The 19156-nt window shown below is 45.4% G+C and overlaps 1 protein-coding gene across 2 annotated transcripts; it reads left to right on the top strand.

Moving 5' to 3' along the window:
- The first annotated feature begins 819 nt into the window (after nucleotides 1–819).
- On the top strand, nucleotides 820–17525 carry gria2a (glutamate receptor, ionotropic, AMPA 2a). 2 transcript variants are annotated; one of them, XM_084686488.1, is made up of 16 exons: nucleotides 820–901; nucleotides 1343–1483; nucleotides 5825–6064; nucleotides 6550–6746; nucleotides 7039–7092; nucleotides 7167–7325; nucleotides 7754–7921; nucleotides 8059–8163; nucleotides 8326–8433; nucleotides 8675–8881; nucleotides 9271–9638; nucleotides 10332–10530; nucleotides 10797–11044; nucleotides 12802–12916; nucleotides 13839–13973; nucleotides 15702–17525. In XM_084686488.1, the coding sequence occupies exons 1-16, from the start codon at nucleotides 820–822 to the stop codon at nucleotides 15855–15857; spliced, it is 2682 nt and encodes an 893-aa protein (XP_084542614.1). In that variant the 3' UTR covers nucleotides 15858–17525. The 2 variants fall into 2 exon arrangements, with proteins under 2 accessions (XP_084542614.1, XP_084542613.1); XM_084686487.1 differs by lacking the exon at nucleotides 12802–12916 and adding an exon at nucleotides 12120–12234.
- The last annotated feature ends 1631 nt before the right edge of the window (nucleotides 17526–19156 follow it).

Here is a 19156-nt window from a genome sequence, read left to right as displayed (position 1 = left end):
AGAATGAGACAAGTTTATGGTTCCATCTTAGAGTGAGACAGATTAATGCTGCAAGGAATGGAAACAGAGTAAATATACAGCATGCATCCATATACTGTATATATAAAGAGAGAGAGAGAACACAGGTTGCATATCTGTGTAAAACATGTCAATGGTGTTACAGTTCTGTAGCAGTATTCTCCCCCTCACTGCAGCACTAGGGGAGAGAAGGGGGTGTGAGAGGGGGGGGGGGGACAGAGAGCAAGAATAAGAGAAAATAATGAAAAGACAGAGAAGGAGGAGAGAGGGTAAAATAACTCTACCCAGTGTCAGTGGGGAGAATGTCCGATCACCACAATGCTCTGCATTATTTACTGATATATATCCCCTGTACAACCATGTACATGCGTGTGTGGGTTGTTAGCCTACGTGTGTGCGTCTATATATAAATATATCAGTCTGTGCGTGTGTGTGTGTGTGTATGTGTGTGTGTTTTGTGGTTCTGTTATCTATCCACCCCCAGTGCGCGCGTGTGACTGTCTACTCGGGAGCTCGTCTCAGCTCGTGTCTCTCCGTCCTCATCGGTATTCTTTCGCTGTCTGCGCGCGGTCGGTGCTGAAACGGGTCCAGCAGTGCTCGCGCCACGAAGGGGGAGAAAGAGAGACATCTGCAGAGCTCAAGCCATCCTCCCACGGCGGGACCGGAACACGAGAGACAGCCACGCGACCAGGTGCCCACTGCCGTTAATCCGGCCTCTGGTCACTATGAGGACCGTCTAAGGAACCCAAGGTGCCCGATGGATGTCGTTGTTTGATAGATATCGACACACTGCATTTGGAAATGCTGAAGACGATGAATCTGCTGTTTGTCCTGACAGTCTTATGGCGCGAGGCGCTCTGCGGTTCTCCCAGCGTTCAGATAGGTACGTAGTCCCTCTTCTCTGCTTTCCTCTTCTTCTATCCATCTCTCCCTTTTTTATCATCCCTATTCCTTTTCTTCTCTCTCCATCTCTCCCTCTCACCTACTTTTCCCCAGACGACGGGTGCTTAACCGAACCCGTCTGCCTTCACCATAAGAATGAGGCGCGAGGCCCTTTAATGTTAAACATCAAGACTGTTTTAACCCAACATGCCCCCCCCCGCCTCTCCCCACCCATTGCGGCTCTCTTATTGAGAATGGATTCAGATGTTATATTAAAATATATTATTATTATTTTGCTAACAATAAAATTTGCATGTTGCCAATAGTAACAGATTTGACTGAAGATACGCAGTTGGCTTGTATGTTTTCTGGGTGATATTTAAAACAGCCCATGCCATGGTAATAAAATTATATATCCCCCCTCCTCCCCTCGGATATTCAGGGGGCTTGTTTCCTCGCGGAGCGGACCAGGAGTACAGTGCGTTCCGGATCGGGATGGTCCAGTTCGGGACGGCAGAGTTCCGCCTCACGCCTCACATTGACAACCTGGAGGTGGCCAACAGCTTCGCTGTGACCAACTGCTGTAAGTAGAAATCCCAGCTCTAACTGTAGCGATCTTATTAATCCGTCCACCATGAAGGTGGGGGCGTGAGAGGGTAGGCACTGATTTGAGTACTTCTCCCCCTTGCGCTACCCACGGTAAGATGACGGCGTTTAATATTGCAGGCTCGCGGGTATTTTAGCGCAGCGCGTTCCGCTCCAGTGATATCAGACTATTTAAGTTTAAATAAAAAGCGAGGACGGGACAGAGAGTGCGTTCTTGACAAGTAATTAAAAGCTGCTTGTAGGTGCCCTGAATGTATGTATAGGTTTGAATTATTTACCACGGCTGCTTTCTAGTCCATGCTGCATACTATGCATACTTGATTTAGGTGCTATTAAGCAATGTATGAAATAGGATTTACTACAAACTTTCCTTTGCATTCCAAAAGAAGGAAACACCATATCACGGAAAAGACTATTATAGGCTATTGTATGGTGACTAGTTTTTTCTTTATTCCAGCAATTTATATTAGCCTACTGGATGCCAAGCAACCATTTCAACATTCTGTTTAACACACTATACCACTTTTTAACCTTGTGTAGCCTACACAAACAGCCTTAGGTCAGACTTTTCAGTGTTACTTCTTGACTGGGTAGGGGCTTGCTAACTTTGTTATGTACAACTGGCTCCTTTCTTTACATACTCTGGATATACATGAGTACAGATAATTATTACTTGGAAAATCTAAAAACGAGTATTTCTTAAAAGCCACCCACCTTATGACCTAAAGATCTCCTCTTTGACTAGTGTATACTTTGGTTCTGGTGGGTTGCTGTGATTCTGGAGGGTTGAGATGGACTGTTGTGGTTCTGGTGGGTTGAGGTGGGCTGTTGTGGTTCTGGTGGGTTGAGGTGGGCTGTTGTGGTTCTGGTGGGTTGAGGTGGGCTGGTGGGGTTATGGTGGGTTGAGGTGGGCTGTTGTGGTTCTGGTGGGTTGAGGTGGGCTGTTGTGGTTATGGTGGGTTGAGGTGGGCTGGTGGGGTATTTGGTTGATTGAGGTAGGTTGCCGACCTTGAAGACTCAGATCCTAATGGTGAATACTTAAAACAGTTTTTGCACTCTGGGAAATCTTTCAACAAACTGCCGGCTTGCTATTAATACCTCCAAGGTTGCTTAAAAGGCAGAAATAGGAGATGGCAAACTAATAATCATGTAAATTGTCAGTTCATCTATAACGTCTGTAACTTGAGAAACTCTCAATAGAAAATCTAACTGACGAACCTGACTGAACATCTGTATCTAACATAGGATTAACCCTAACCCTGACTGAACATCTGTATCTAACATAGGACTAACCCTAACCCTGACTGAACATCTGTATCTAACATAGGACTAACCCTAACCCTGACTGAACATCTGTATCTAACATAGGACTAACCCTAACCCTGACTGAACATCTGTATCTAACATAGGACTAACCCTAACCCTGACTGAACATCTGTATCTAACATAGGACTAACCCTAACCCTCACTGAACATCTGTATCTAACATAGGACTAACCCTATCTCCGACTGAACTAACAACAACCATGACTGAACTACATCCACATCCAATATAATACTCCTTGACAGGTAGTGGGTGTTCAGATGCTAACAAGGATTCACAGGCATTGGTCCATACCATGACAGCAAGGAAGTAAGCCCAACCCTAGTGCCATGACAACAAGGAAGTAAGCCCAACCCTAGTGGTATTAGGGTTGCTGTGAACTTTGTTGTGTAGAAGAACATAAAAGGTCAGTGTCCACTAATGGTGTGACTGTAGTCTAGACTTTAGAGTTTATATACAATTTTCAGTGAGATGAATGGAAAGAGAGGGAAACCAGACAAGAAATGGGACTCAAGAATATTGAATAGATCAAAAACACAAAAATTGTCTCCTGCAAAGTATCTCTGATGCATGATTCAGGCAGAGCTTATTTTTATATTGAACACAGAAAATGGAAAACAGCTAATATACTAAAAAGTAGGCAATTGTAAGCAAAAGGCAATCCTTGGACATTATGTCTTAATATGGCAGTGAAAACCTTCTTCCTTTTCTTACCACAGAACATGAGGAATACATAACATGTCAAAAGGGGGCATGCTTATATCACTGCAATACATTAATGTTTTTCAATCAATATGGTAATATGAATAAACAAAATAATACAATTAAGGTAAAATATTCTAATATAAGGTAAGAATGATATACTGACTGGCATTAACAAATTAACAGGCTGTGGAGGATGTTAGTGTTGTTATGGTAACTAGGTGGGAATGGTTGTGAGAGTTGTCATGGTCACAAAGATGTAGAGACTGTGGATGTTGTTGTGGTAACTAGATGGCAGCGGTTGAAGGTGTTATGGTAACTTGATGGTTGAGGCTGTTGTCATGGTAACAAGATGGTAAAGGCTGCGAGTGTTGTCTTGGTAACAAGGATGTAGAGAGTGTGGGAATTGTCATGGTAACTCGGTGGTACAGACTGTGAGTATCCCAATGGTAACTGGTTGGTAGAGAATGTGAGGCTTTTTCATGGTAATAAGTAGGTTGCGACTGTGGCAATGAAAGTGTAGACTGTGAGTGTTTTCATGGAAAAAAAGATGTAAATATTTTGGGTGTAGTGGTAACAAGGTGGTAGAGGCTGTGGATGTTGTCGTTGTACCAGATGGTAGGGGTTGAAGGTTTTATCATGATGACTAGGGGCTGGAGGCTGAGTGTTGTCATGGTAACCAGGTGGTAGAGGTTGAGGGTGTTGTTGTGGTAAAAAGTTGGTAAAGAATGTGAGTGTTGTGTTAACAAGGTGGTAGAGGTTGTGGGTGTTGTTGTGGTAAAGCAAGGTTGTATAGAGCCTGTGAGTGTCGTGGTAATAAGGGTGTAGATACTGTGTTGTGGTTACAAGGTGGTACAGGCTGTGGCTGTATGTGTGTGGGAGAGAGTGATGAAAACAAACCTTAACTGGAAGGCTGCCTGTCAGATTGCTTTTTCTAAAGGCCTCTGTTCTAAACAAATGGATGGATGGATCTGAATATATGCATGACTGTGTGTGGTTTTATGTGTGTGTGGGGGGGAAGGGACGGGGGGGTTGTATATATATATATGTGTGTGTGTGTGTGGTAATGGGTCATGTGATTGTGTGCATGGGTATGTGTGTTTCTGTGCGGTTGTGTGTGTGTGTGGAAATGTGTGTGTGTTTACATGTGGCTGTGTGTGTGTTTGTATGTAGGGCAGTACTGAGCTTGGCGGCCATGTCTGTGCTGCAGCGAAGAAAAGGAGAAGGCCGATGGCACAGTGTTTAGAATGGCTGAGTGAGCGCCCATCCCCCCCTTACCCTCACCCTCTCACCCCCCCCCCCCCACACACACACACACTCTCTTACTAAAGCTCCCCTCCACAGCCTTCCTGCTGAAAGATTCTCTCACTCCACTTCCTCTTTTCCTCTCTCCATTTTCTCATCGCTGCTTCTCCCCCGATCCTCTCTGTGCTGATTTATCAGTGCCAAGGAGCCTCAGATGATTTCATGTTGGACGAGCACACACACTCGCACATGCGCTCACACACATGAACGTGCACGTGTGTGTAGTACACACACATGCATCCACACTAACAAACATGAGGTGAGTGTTTGTGTCATAACAACGCGGGAATCAGTGCATGTTTAACCTTCGGAGAATAAAGAACCAGGACATCTAAGTAGGACAGCTAAATATACACCTGCTGTTGTGCACACACTCACGCATTCATGCACGCACACGGGCACACAGGCACACACACACACAAGTTTAAACACGCTTCACTAGTGCACACACACACACACACTGTCACGCATCTCGACACGCCCGCGTGCAGTGAGCGCACTCACTTGGAGGCTCAGGATTGATCAGCTGTGTGACAGAATCACAGACCACCTCACGAGGCTCAGCATGGAGCGCTCCGACACCTGGAGAGGAGGAGCAGGAGAGAAGCACGAGGAAGAGGGGGAGGAGAAAAGGAGAGGAAGAGCGGGAGGAGAAAAGGAGAGGAAGAGGGGGAGGAGGAGAGAAGTTTGAAAGGAGGAGAAAAGAGAAGGAGGATGGGTCGTAGGAGGAGGTGAGAAGGATGAGGAAGAGGGGCAGAAGGATAGGAGAGGGGAGGAGGAGGAGACAAAGGGGGGTATGGTAAATATGAAGTAGGTGTAGGAGGAGTAGGAGGAGGATGGGGAGGAGTAATAGGAGCAGATTCACATAATGATGATTTTCAGAATTATTCACTAATATCAAGCCTTTGTGTGTGTGTGTGTGTGTGTGTATGCGTGTGCACTCGTGTGTGTGTGTGTGTATGTGTGTGCGCTCACGCGTGTGTGTAGTCTGCTCCCAATTCTCCAGAGGAGTGTACGCCATCTTTGGTTTCTACGATAAGAAGTCGGTGAACACCATCACATCCTTCTGTGAGACACTGCATGTGTCCTTCATCACTCCATCTTTCCCTGCCGATGGCCTCAACCAGTTCGTTCTGCAGATGAGGCCGGACATCAAAGGGCCTCTAATCAGCCTGGTGGAGTACTACAAGTGGGAGAGGTTTGCCTATCTCTACGACAGCGACAGAGGTGAGTTCTTCTGAGGAAGTAGAACTACTACACTACTGCAATTCTAATCAGTGGTTCTACTGTAGGAACACTACAATACTGCGGTTCTAATTAGAAGTTGTACAGGACTACTACAACACTTGGGGGGTCAGATGGCTGAGTGGTTAGGGAGTAGGGATATTCATCAGAAGGTTGTTGATTTGATTCCCGGCCGTGCCAAATGAAGTTGTGTTCTTGGGCAAGGCACTTCGCCCTACTTGCTTCGTGGAGAATGTCCCTGTACTGACTGTAAGTCGTTCTGGATAAGAACGTTTGCTAAATTACTAAATTAAACGCTTTAGTTCTAATCAGTATTTCTACTGTAGGAATATTACAGTGAAGTATATATTATATAAGTATATACAGTGATGTTCTTTATCCAAGCCATGTGGTTTTTGATGCAAGTGGCTCTTCGGTTGATTTGCTGGGCTGTACAGGTCTGTGGTCTGATTGGCTGTGCTGTGCAGGTCTGTCCACCCTGCAGGTAATTTTGGACACAGCAGCGGAGAGGAAGTGGGTGGTGACCGCCATTAATGTGGGGAACCTGAAGGACGAGAGGAAGGACGAAGCGTACCGCTCCCTGTTCCAGGATCTGGAAATACGCAAGGAGAGACGCATCATCCTGGACTGTGAGCAAGACAAAGTCAGGGACATCATGGAGCAGGTGGGTTAACATATCAACAGGTAGGAACAGGTAGGAGTTAGGATTAGTTTATCATAGAGAAGGTTGGAATTACAGTAGCAGTTGTATTCCAGAGCAGGTAGGAGTTAGGATTAAGATCAAATAGAACTAGTCAAAAGTAGGATTGAGATATCATGGAGCAGGTAGAAGTTAGGGTTAGGGTTCATAGATCAGATATGCCTCTGTGGGCTAAGGTTCAGATTATCACAAAGGACTACTACAGATCATGCAGCCAATTGGAAAGGATTATTAATCTCTGTGGTCTCTCTGCCAGGTCATCACGATTGGTCGGCATGTAAAAGGGTATCACTACATCATTGCTAACCTGGTGAGTAGCTCCTCCCTTTAACACCTCTACTGTCTATGCAGTCCTGACTAGATAGTGACTGTGTGTGTTTTCAGGGTTTTGTGGATGGAGACCTGTCCAAGATCCAGTATGGGGGTGCCAACGTGTCAGGCTTCCAGATTGTGGACTTTGATGATCCACTGGTGTCCAAGTTTGACCAGAGATGGGAGGCTCTGGAGGAGAAGGAGTACCCTGGAGCAGACAACCGGATCAGGGTACACCTCAACCCTCCATCCCTGACCCCGCAGCCCTGACCCCTGAATCTCTCATCCCTGATCTCTGAACCCCTCAGCCTGAACCCCTCTTAACTGCTAGAAGACACAGCAGGAAGGAAGTCATTTCAAATCCAATCCAGTTTTATTTGTGTAGCCCTTTTTACAAGCAATGTCACAGAGGGCTTCACATACACCCACAGTACTGAAGTCAGACAGTTTATTATGATTTATTGCCATGGTGCACGACTGTATACGGTATGGCTTGAAATCCAGTCCACCCTAGGTAACCCTCTTGCTCTGACCCTACCTCTCTACATATCTCTGTATCTCTCTCTCTCTCTCTCTCTCTGTCTATCTCTCTCTCTTCATCCCTATGGCCATATTTCTCCATCCCTCCCTTCATCTCTCTATCCCTTCCTTTTTTGCAGTACACGTCGGCCCTGACCTATGACGCAGTGCAGGTGATGACAGAAGCATTCCGTTTCCTCAACAAACAGCGAATTGATTTCAGTAGGCGGGGCAACAACGGAGACTGTCTGGCCAATCCTGCGGTGCCCTGGGCGCAGGGGGTGGAGATAGAACGTGCGCTCAAACAGGTAAACTCAGGAGTAGCCAATCGGATGATTGGGGATGGGGATGGTCTGAAAGTCTTCTGGGGTGTTTGTGAGTGTTGTAGGTGAGGTGGTTGATGTAACACGACTTGTGATGTAACACGACTTGTGTGTGTGTTTAGGTTCGGGTGGACGGGCTAACAGGGAACATCCAGTTTGACCAGTACGGGAAGAGAGTTAACTACTCAGTCAACGTCATGGAGCTCAAGACCAGTGGACCAGTCAAGGTGCTGACCCTTACATTGACACACCTAATCCAAACCCGAACCAAGTCACAACCATGCTTCTGTGTGTGTTTACCTCTGTGTGTGTGTCTACCTTAGTGTATGTATGTTGATATTACTGTGTTGGTCTGGGTGTGGACATTGATTCTGTGTGTTTGCTTACAGATTGGGTACTGGAATGAGGTGGACAAGATGGTGGTGACCAAATCCGATATTTTCCCCAATGAATCCATGGGCATGGAGAACAAGACTGTCATTGTCACAACCATCCTAGTAAGTGTGTGTATGTCTCCTGTGTTAGATAGTAATACAACACAATTAACAGGAGCCTTCCCAAGCTTATGTGTTGACAGCGGTATTACACTGTGTAAAATGTGAGAGTGTGTTATTATGAATAACACTGTTGTTGATACTGTGTAAAGTATGTGTGAGAGAGTGGGTATGTGAGACTGTGTGGGTGGGTGATATTATAGATACACATTTGCTTGTATTTCACACCATGTGTTTGTTGCAGGAAGCCCCCTACGTGATGATGAAGAAGAACTCTGAGTTGTTTCTCGACAACGATCGCTATGAAGGCTACTGTGTGGACCTGGCCGCCGAGATTGCTAAACACTGTGGGATTCGTTACCAGCTGAGGATTGTGGGAGATGGGAAATACGGAGCCAGAGACGCAGAAACCAAGATCTGGAACGGCATGGTGGGAGAGCTGGTGTATGGGGTGAGAGAACTTCAATAACTTTATTGACACCACCACATCAATACTAGCATAATAGAATCATTCAAATTCAATAACTTTATTGACACAACCACTTCAATACTAGCATAATATAATCATTCAAATTCAATAACTTTATTGACACAACCACATCAATACTAGCATAATATAATCATTCAAATTCAATAACTTTATTGACACAACCACATCAATACTAGCATAATATAATCATTCAAATTCAATAACTTTATTAACACAACCACATCGATACTAGCACAGTAGAATAATTCGGTTAGCTTTATTAACACGACCACATCAACTCAAGCACAGAAACATTTTACTCCCCCCCCCCCTCCTTTCCTCCCACACACACACACACACACCCCTTCCAGAAAGCAGACATAGCGGTGGCCCCCCTCACCATCACGTTGGTCCGGGAGGAGGTGATCGACTTCTCCAAGCCCTTCATGAGCCTGGGCATCTCCATCATGATCAAGAAGCCCCAGAAGTCCAAGCCCGGGGTCTTCTCCTTCCTGGACCCGCTGGCCTACGAGATCTGGATGTGCATCGTGTTCGCCTACATCGGCGTGAGCGTGGTGCTCTTCCTGGTCAGCCGCTTCAGCCCCTACGAGTGGCAGCTTGAGGAGTTTGAGGACGGCCAGCTGCCCACAACCGAGTCCACCAACGAGTTTGGGATCTTTAATAGTCTGTGGTTCTCTCTGGGTGCCTTTATGCAGCAAGGGTGCGATATCTCGCCAAGGTTGGTCTGGCGTCTGGTGCCCTCCGGTGGGCGCCTGGTGGCTGAGCGCTGTGAGCGGCCCCGCAATGCTCTGGTGCATGTATGTTGACCTCTGAACTTTGGGCTGCTGCTGACCCTGACCTCTGCTCTCTCCTCAGTGTGGGTGCTGTAAGAGGGGGAGGAGGTTGGATGGAAGAGCAGCCCAGAGTTGGGTTGGGGCCGTCAGGGTGTCTTAACCCTGATGACCACTTCCTGTGGAGCTTACATGCACCAAGCAGGGGTCGTGAATGCATGATGTCACATCCTCTTCCTGCCTCTTGGAGGGGTACCGTGTTTTTGCTGCATATTCCCGTTTCTCTCTTCGATGCTACGGGATTACAAGGCTTTTCTTTCTTTCTAATCTATCTATCTATCCATCTATCCATCTATCTACTCAATCTATTTTAGAACTCCTTAGATGTTTCGTTCCTTGTCCTGTTTATATCTTCAGTGTGGAGGTGTGTGTGAGAGAGGTGTTGTGTGTGTTTGAGAGTATGTTTCTTAGAAATAGTGTGTTAGAGTGCTAGTATGAGTGTGTTTGTGAGAGTTAGTATAGGTATGTCTGTGAGTGTGTTTGTAAGAGAGCTGGTGTGACTGTGTGTTTGCACGTGTGTGCTTGTGAGAGAGCGTGCGTGTTTGCGTGTGTGTGTGTCTGACTGTGGTGACTCCCCCCAGGTCTCTGTCGGGGCGTATCGTCGGGGGGGTGTGGTGGTTCTTCACCCTCATCATCATCTCCTCCTACACGGCCAACCTGGCTGCCTTCCTGACGGTGGAGAGGATGGTGTCCCCCATCGAGGGAGCCGAGGACCTGGCCAAGCAGACCGAGATCGCATACGGGACCCTGGACTCAGGATCCACCAAGGAGTTTTTCCGGGTGGGTTTACAGTCAGGAAAGAGGAAAAGGGTAAAACGTCAGTAACTTTGTTGGAGTCAGGTGGCTGAGCGGTTAGAGAATCAGGCTATTAATCAGAAGGTTGGCGGTTTGATTCCCAGCCGTGAGAAATGACGTTGTGTCCTTGGGCAAGGCACTTCACCCTACTTGCCTCGGTGGAATGTCCCTGTACTTACTGTAAGTCGCTCTGGATAAGAGCATCTGCTAAATGTAAAAATGTTTGCCCATAACCCTGTATCTCTCAACAGAGGTCAAAGATCGCGCTGTTCGACAAGATGTGGCAATACATGAAGAGTGCGGAGCCGTCTCCGTTTGTGAAGAAGACGGCCGAAGGCGTTCTCAGAGTCAGGAAGTCCAAGGGGAAGTACGCCTACCTGCTGGAGTCCACCATGAACGAGTACATCGAGCAGAGGAAGCCCTGTGACACCATGAAGGTGGGAGGGAACCTGGACTCCAAAGGCTACGGCATCGCCACTCCCAAAGGATCTCCATTAAGGTGGGTGGAATAGTATAACAATGTTCTGTATGTTGTTATAGTATCCCACCTACCCTGATGTCAGCCTGGTTTGTATCCCCCTGTGTGACGCCCAGCTAGAGCAGGACTACATTACCCAGAGGTCTGTGGGGCTGGTCACATTCAACCCCGGCAGTACCTACTCAATGGTCTGTATTGGAGCAGAAACAACTGATTGGCTGAGTAGAGAATGTGTCAGGTAATGCCTGGGTTGTGAGTGGACCAGCCAAATGGGATCTGGGTTAGGATTAGCAATATTTATAACAGTAGAGTTAGTCCAGATGAGTAAAATGTATAAAAGTGAAGGTAGTCCAGATTAGTAACAGATATAACAGTGGAACTAGTCCAGATTAGTAACATGTATAGCAGTGGAGATAGTCTGCTTTAGTAACAGATATAACAGTGGAACTAGTCCAGATCAGTAACATTTATAACAATTGAGATAGTCAGGTGATGGCACCTAGTGTTAACTGCTTATATTAGATGAACTGGTGGAAAGATAAAACAATGTGCATGCAGTTGTGTGTGTATGTATGTCTCTGTGTGTGTATGTGTCTGCGTCAGTGTGTGTGTGCGTGTGTGTGTGTGTTTGTTTGTGTGAAAGTAGATGAGAGGACTGTGGTTGCATGCCTGTTGTGTATTTGCTCATTTGAATGATGTTTCTCTCTGTCTTTCAGATGATGATTTGATGTTATGTTATTAGTATGTTATATTGCAGATATAACTATTGTTTATTGGTTATTACATAGTTGTATGGTGTTAACATGTTAAAGCTACTCTAGTCCTCTATACACTACTGTGTAGCTGCCTACTCCCCACTAGATGAGCCTAATAGGTCACTAATGCTATCGTGTCAAGCTTATCCTGATGCTAATGCTAAAGGCTAATGATGACATTAAGGGTAATGCTAACTGCTGATGCTAATGCTAATGGCTAAAGACTTATAATGACATTAAAGGTAATGCTAACTGCTGTTGCTAATGCTAATGGCTGGGCCTGGCTCGGGGAACAGATCTGTCACTCACCCTGTCTCACCAGTATGTTTTATCGTTTCAAGAAATGCGGTTAACCTTGCAGTACTAAAACTGAATGAACAAGGCCTGTTGGACAAATTGAAAAACAAATGGTGGTACGACAAGGGAGAGTGCGGCAGCGGAGGAGGTGAAAGCAAGGTTAGCCCCGTCACAAGACAACTGGGTAACTACAGGCTATGGAGTAGGCAGCACACACACGGCGTATCTCACACACACACACACACATATTGAGCCCAAAGAGTCTGCCCCACCACCCTGGGATTGTCAAAGATCACGGGGTTTGGCTCTACATGGGAGGGGCGAGAGGACAAATATAGAGGGGTGTATGTCTAGGAAGATCTATATCTAGGACTGTCTTTAACTAGGTCATTATCTGGGAGGGTCTATGTCTAGGTCGTTTTTATCTTGGTGAGTCTATAAGTAGGCCTACATCAAGGAGAGTCTATATTTAGATGGTCTGTATCTAGAGGGTATATATCTAGTGTATCAAGGGAAAGGGCATAGATATAGAGTGGGCAGAGAGGTCGCGCCGCTGATTGTCCTGCCTACTCAAGGTGATGCGCTGGTGCCCGTCTGGTTGGGTAAATTCTAGAATCACTCAGACCACATGGAGCACCTCCGCCAATCGCCACACTACTAGAGTCTAATGTAATAATAACATAATATAACATTGATAATGTTATTTATGTTATTTTCCACGGGAAGAACGCCAGTAAACCTTGCGGTATTGAAACTCAGTGAGCAAGGAGTCTTAGACAAGCTGAAAAACAAATGGTGGTACGATAAAGGTGAATGTGGATCCAAGGACTCTGGAAGTAAGGTTAGTCGCTGCAGGTTCTGTGTGAAACATACACACACACACACACTAATGCAAGCACACACACGCTTACACACACCTCTGCAAGCACACACACGCTTACATACACCTGTGCAAGCACATACACGCTTACACATAATAATTGTGCGAGCATACACACTCTAATACAAACACACAAATACACTAACACATACCTACTAACACAGAAACACTAATGCAAGCTTACATAAACTAACACAACACATTCCCACTCATAACATATACAGATTAGGACTCACACACACAGTAGCTATACCCACTCACTCACACACATACATGCATGCATCCATCACTCACACACATTCAAACACACGTGTCTGTTAGTGTGGTCAGTGGGTATAAAGCATGGCTAGTTGTGGAGCACTCACAAGATGCACCGTCCCTGTGCATGAACTGTTGTCTAAAATAGAGCAGGTTGTATGTAACACAACACACACACACACACGCACATACACACAGAGTCTTCTCTTTACGAGAGCAGCCATGTGTGAAATATAGCCTGTGGACCAGACAGTGAGATGATTAGTTTTTTGGATGTGTGAAATGTGGCAGCCTTCCAGTATGTCTTCTGTTCAGTATATTCTGCCTGTCTCAAACCTTGACCATGCCCTGCCTCATGCATTTGTATGTGTGTGCGTGTGTGCGCGCGTGTGTGTGTGTGTGCATGTGACCGTATGCTTGACCTGTATGTGTGCTTTGGTGTTGGTGTGCATGTCTGGATGTGTGTGTATGTGTGTGTGTGTGAATGTGTGGGTGAGAGTTTGTGTGTGTTTGTATGTATGTATATCTATGTGTGTATGTGTGTGTGAGAGTTTGTATGTGTACGTATGTATATGTATGTGTGCTTGTATGCATGTGTGTATGTATGTGTGTGTGTGTCCTGCAGGAGAAGACCAGTGCTCTGAGCCTGAGCAATGTGGCTGGAGTGTTCTACATCCTGGTGGGGGGCCTGGGTCTGGCCATGCTGGTGGCCCTGGTGGAGTTTTGCTACAAGAGCCGAGCCGAGGCCAAGCGCATGAAGGTGGCGCAGACTCCCCAGAATACACTCCCTACTTCCTCGCAGAATTCACAGAATTTTGCCACTTATAAGGAAGGGTACAACGTGTATGGAATCGAAAGTGTAAAAATCTAGGGGGTAGGGAAGATGTCCTGATCTCATGTCAGCCAGCCAGTCATGCCTCACTCACTTCCTGTCCTCTGCTCTCCGTGCTGTACTCTGTCTTTTCTCCTTCTATCCTCTTTTATCTGTCCACTTCTCTATCCATCCTGTCCTCTGTCTTTCTTCTCTTCACTTCTCTCCTCCTCTCTTCTCTCCTACTCTCTTCTCTCCTCCATTCCTCTCTTCCCTCCTCTCCTGTCTTCTCCTCTCCTGTCTTTTGTCCTCTCTTCTCCTCTCTTCTCTCTTCTCCTCTCTTCTCTCCTACTCTCTCCTCTTCTCCTCCATTCCTCTCTTCTCCTCTCTTCTCCTCTCTTCTCCTCTCTTCTCCTCTCTTCTCCTCTCTTCTCTCCTCTCTTCTCCTCTCTTCTCTCCTCTCTTCTCCTCTCTTCTCTCCTCTCCTCTCCTCCTCTTCTCCTCCATTCCTCTCTTCTCCTCTCTTCTCCTCTCTTCTCTCCTCTCTTCTCCTCTCTTCTCTCGTCTCGTCTCTTCTCCTCTCTTCTCTTCTCTCCTCTCCTCTCCTCTCCTCTCCTCTCCTCTCCTCTCCTCTCCTCTCCTCTCCTCTCCTCTCCTCTCTTCTCTTCTCTTCTCTTCTCTTCTCTTCTCTTCTCCTCTCCTCTCCTCTCCTCTCTTCTCTTCTCTTCTCTTCTCTCCTCTCCTCTCCTCTCCTCTCCTCTCCTCTCCTCTCCTCTCCTCTCCTCTCCTCTCCTCTCCTCTCCTCTCTCCTCTCCTCTCCTCTCCTCCTCTCTCCTCCATTCCTCTCTTCTCCTCTCTTCTCTCCTCTCTTCTCTTCTCTCCTCTCCTCTCCTCTCCTCTCCTCTCCTCTCCTCTCCGCTGCCATGTTCCACCATGTTGCTGAGGAGAGGCAGTTCAGCCGACCACTGGCTGTGATGACGTTGTTCTGACCCAACTCAGCCGAGTGGCTCTCCATGTGGTCGTCATGCTCATGTTGACATCGTTTTGTCGTCATGGTTATTGTCTGTGTGAGGTGGCTTCAGCCACCATCTGATCACATGACTATTCGCCTTGCATCAGTTTACCTACTCATACACATTCTACATATGTTCGGTGTACATCATTCTATTTACATACTGTACATATACTACTTGATTCTACATCAGTGGTTCCCAAATAAAGGGTCGCAGCCTGAAAAATTAAGTGTTATTTAAAACCCGATCTAAGCTGATGTGGCAGAATTCTATAGAACATTTCCATTGCCCAGTACAGCATAGACTTGGTTTCTGAATTAGCCTCATTATACACACAAGGTGTAAATTGAGCTAGTGACGTAATTAACGTTTTTAATCTGTCTTCTTTTATAATTGATTGGAATAGATTTTTACAAGCCCTGCCCCCATTACAATTGTTTAAATTGTGGTCGCTGGCCAAAACAGTTTGGGAATCCCTACTTTGCATACTTTTGTCAATACATTAATGCATAGCTTACATCATTCTACATACATGCTTCCATATGTGACTACTCTATTGTGTGGAGTAGAGCTAACACTAACAGACTTGTTTCTGTGTGTGTGTTTCTGCTTTTTGTGTTTGCATTGTGTGCGTGTGTGTGTATGCGTGTGTGTGTGTTATCAGATGACGTTTACTGATGCCATGCGGAGTAAGGCCAGGCTGTCCATTACTGGTTCGTCGGGGGAGAATGGGCGTGTCCTGACTCCGGACTTTCCCCGTGCTGTGCCCTACCTCCGCCCCGGATTACCAATGAGTCTCAGCATGACTGACCTGTCCTGACCCCGCCCTCACAGTGCCTTATGCCTGACAGCCAATCAACATGCTTCTGTCCTGCAGAGACGTCCCTCAAAACGTGCATAAGCCAATCATGACCTTTAGCCAACCAATCATGTCCAGACAACTACACTCCCCGTGACAGACTGACAGGTCATTTGTACAATCCCATATCCAGGTTTAGTCAGAACACACCCCACTTTGGTAAAATAAAACCAACTGTTGTTGCCAAGCAATCTCCATAGCAACTAGCCCATGATGAGAATACCCAATTCAAGCACACAATACTTAATAATCTGCAGCAAAATGGGATTTTCTAAATAACTGATAAAAAATATATAAAAACAACTGGATAAAAAAAAAAAAAAGTTTTTCACGGACTACTAAACTAACCTACTTCCATGAACTGTGTCATTACCAGAGGGTCAGGGAGGAACAGGTGCCAACCTGGACTGTCTGGCAGATGACTGGAGGCACTTGAACATTACTCTCAAAAATGTGTACATATGAGAAAGAATAGGTATACAAATACTGATAGTAATAATTATTTTAATGCTTGCTCTGAACCCCAACCAGTAGAGACTAGTAGAACCTGAGAGATGCATGGACCAGACAGCTACTGATGCCATATGACCCACTGATGCCAAGAGGGCTTTGCCAAAAGAGAACAGAAACAGAAAGAGTGCCAAAAGGCGTGTGAACAGAACAAGCACGAGCTCCTGATGTTCAACCCTGCTGAAGCGGAGCCAATAGGAACTGCTGATGTTCAACTTTGCTGACGCAGCGCCAATAGGAGCCGCTGATGTTCAACCATGCTGAAGCAGAGCCAATAGGGGCTCCTGATGTTCAATCCTGCTGAAGTAGAGCCAATAGGAGTCCCCACCATTCTAAGACCCTCTAATAAGTTAACTCTTTACTTTCACAGCATATAACTTTTTATGACAGTAATGATGATCATCATACGAGGAAGAAGAAGATATGTGTAAAGATGAGGCTGATGATGATGATGATGATGATGGTGGTGGTGATGAGGATGTTGGTGGTGATGATGATATTGATGACAATGATCATGTTGATGTCTGTCAGTATAATGCATGCATGTTTATCTGCTTCATTCACTTTGATCATACGTACTATTGCCACCAAGATGACGTCATACAGTGTGTCCTCTTTCTACCCATGTCTTAGTATTTTAAGGTTTATTTAATATATGATAAATCATCAGATAATTAATACCATGTAGGTAATATTGATAATATGGTTATAACAGATATGATAGATATATTCATAAATGTGCTAAACACTTTTCTATTTGCCAAACTGTGGAACTCACTAGTGTTGGACACATGACCACGGCACAGCTGTGATCATGTCCACAACCAGTGTGTGTGTGCATGTAAAAAGTATGTTTGTGTGTGTGCTTGCTACTTGTGTATGTGTGTGTGTGTGTCTGTTTTGTGTGTGTGTGAGAGTGTGAGAGAGATGAAGGTGACCTTGCACAGGAGACTCAGCACAAAGGAGCTCCACACAGAGGGTTTGATGTAATCTCTGTCTGAAACACCTGCTCACTCTGCTGTGATCAGTCTTACTCTGTATTTACCACTACCATTACTGTTCACAGTAAAAGTCATTCTCAAAGGCGTTTTGTAACTGGAATGTGTGCTAACTGGTTTATTTTTCGGACTGTTTTTGAAATAAAAATTGTCATAACCCTCATTAGTTCTGCATCCTTGTCCAAGGCACAAATGCTCTATCACGCACACCCAGGCGTAGATCAACTCTGATCAACTTTCAGAAAAACTGAAACATCCCTGCCAGCGTTTAGTCCTGGAAATGCAGCTACATTGGAAACAATTATTTTTATTTATTCCATTAAGCTTATCTTAAGATATCCATTTCCCCTAAAGTGTCTCCTTTGTATAATAATAATTCACATTTAATTCCACAAACTGAAGAAAACAAAGCTACTGTAATTACATGGGTTATCTAATGTGTACCTTGGCTACTATGAATATATTACATATGTCTGGAGAGAAGGAAAAAAAAACACGTCTGATAGATCTCATTGTTTTACGTTGGTGCAATAAGTCTACACACTTGGGGTGTGTAAATGACTTACATCAAACAATAATTATATAAAAAATGTTGTATTAATCTTACAGATTTGACACACATGCTCTCAGGGAGCAGTGACAGTGAAAAAAAGACACTCATGCAGGATTGTCCACTGAAGAAATTGGTTCTTTGCATTTTCCCATATCATGCTGTCCTTTTTTCAAAGGCGCCTTCGTGGTTTGGCACCGGCACAAAGGATGGATTTAAGTCTGGCACTGGAGCAGCGGCTGGTGTAGCTCCAGGTGTGGCAGAGTCGAGTGTGGATGTTGAGGCTGGCGCACCAAATGTACGTATGTCAGTTAGCACGGCATTGAGGAGATGAGATAATGTAGTGCCAGGTGCCCTTGGTGGTGCTGCCATGATGGGACCTGAGATATGTGACAGGATGACATTTAGAAGCGGCTGATTGTTCATAGCAACACCATCGATGCGAAGGGCACACTTCTGTGCCTGTGTTGAGGGTGGGTGAGGTTGGAGGTCGTAGATGATATTCCCCTGGAGAGGCTTAGCCTTGGTCTCTACAGCAGGTTAGATAATTAATATCACAGCGTGGGTAAGTGCTCTATGAGCTGCCCTTGTGCGACCATTGGTGGACCTTCGAGAGGCCTTCAAGCTTATAGGGGTGTCAGATGACTGAGCGGTTAGAGAGTTGGGCTATTAATCCGAAGGTTGCCGGTTCAATCCCCGGCTGTGACAAATGACGTTGTGTCCATGAACTTCACCCTACTTGCCTCGGGGAGAATGTCCCTGTACTTACTGTAAGTCGCTTTGGATAAGAGCGTCTGCTAAATGACTAAATGTAATTCAATTTTCTAGCAAACGGAAGCAAAAAGTGGGGATTTGATTAGCTCTAAGGTGTTGTTTTTCCGTTATGTTATATCGTAAACTGTTTTAAATCGGCAGGTATCATGTTATTTATAATATACATATATTATTTTGTTTAGGTCTGGTCAATAGCCTAACCTTCATTTTAAAAAATCTGTGACTATGAGACTGCAAAGTAGATACATTATTTGTGTTGATCCATGTCAGGGTAGGTTATTATCAGTGCATTACTCACCTCATTTCAAGACGCAAATGATTTGAAATTATATTTAGAATGTTATACAGGTAGGCCTATGTATTCAACAATGCTGCGGTACAGGTATTTTTTTTTACTTCCGATCAACCGTAAGCAATAAAGATCGATC

Source organism: Hypomesus nipponensis, chromosome 22 (genome assembly GCF_054491055.1).
Source record: "Hypomesus nipponensis isolate SF chromosome 22, ASM5449105v1, whole genome shotgun sequence".
NCBI lineage: Eukaryota > Metazoa > Chordata > Actinopteri > Osmeriformes > Osmeridae > Hypomesus > Hypomesus nipponensis.
This window is presented reverse-complemented; position numbering and strand designations above follow the sequence as displayed.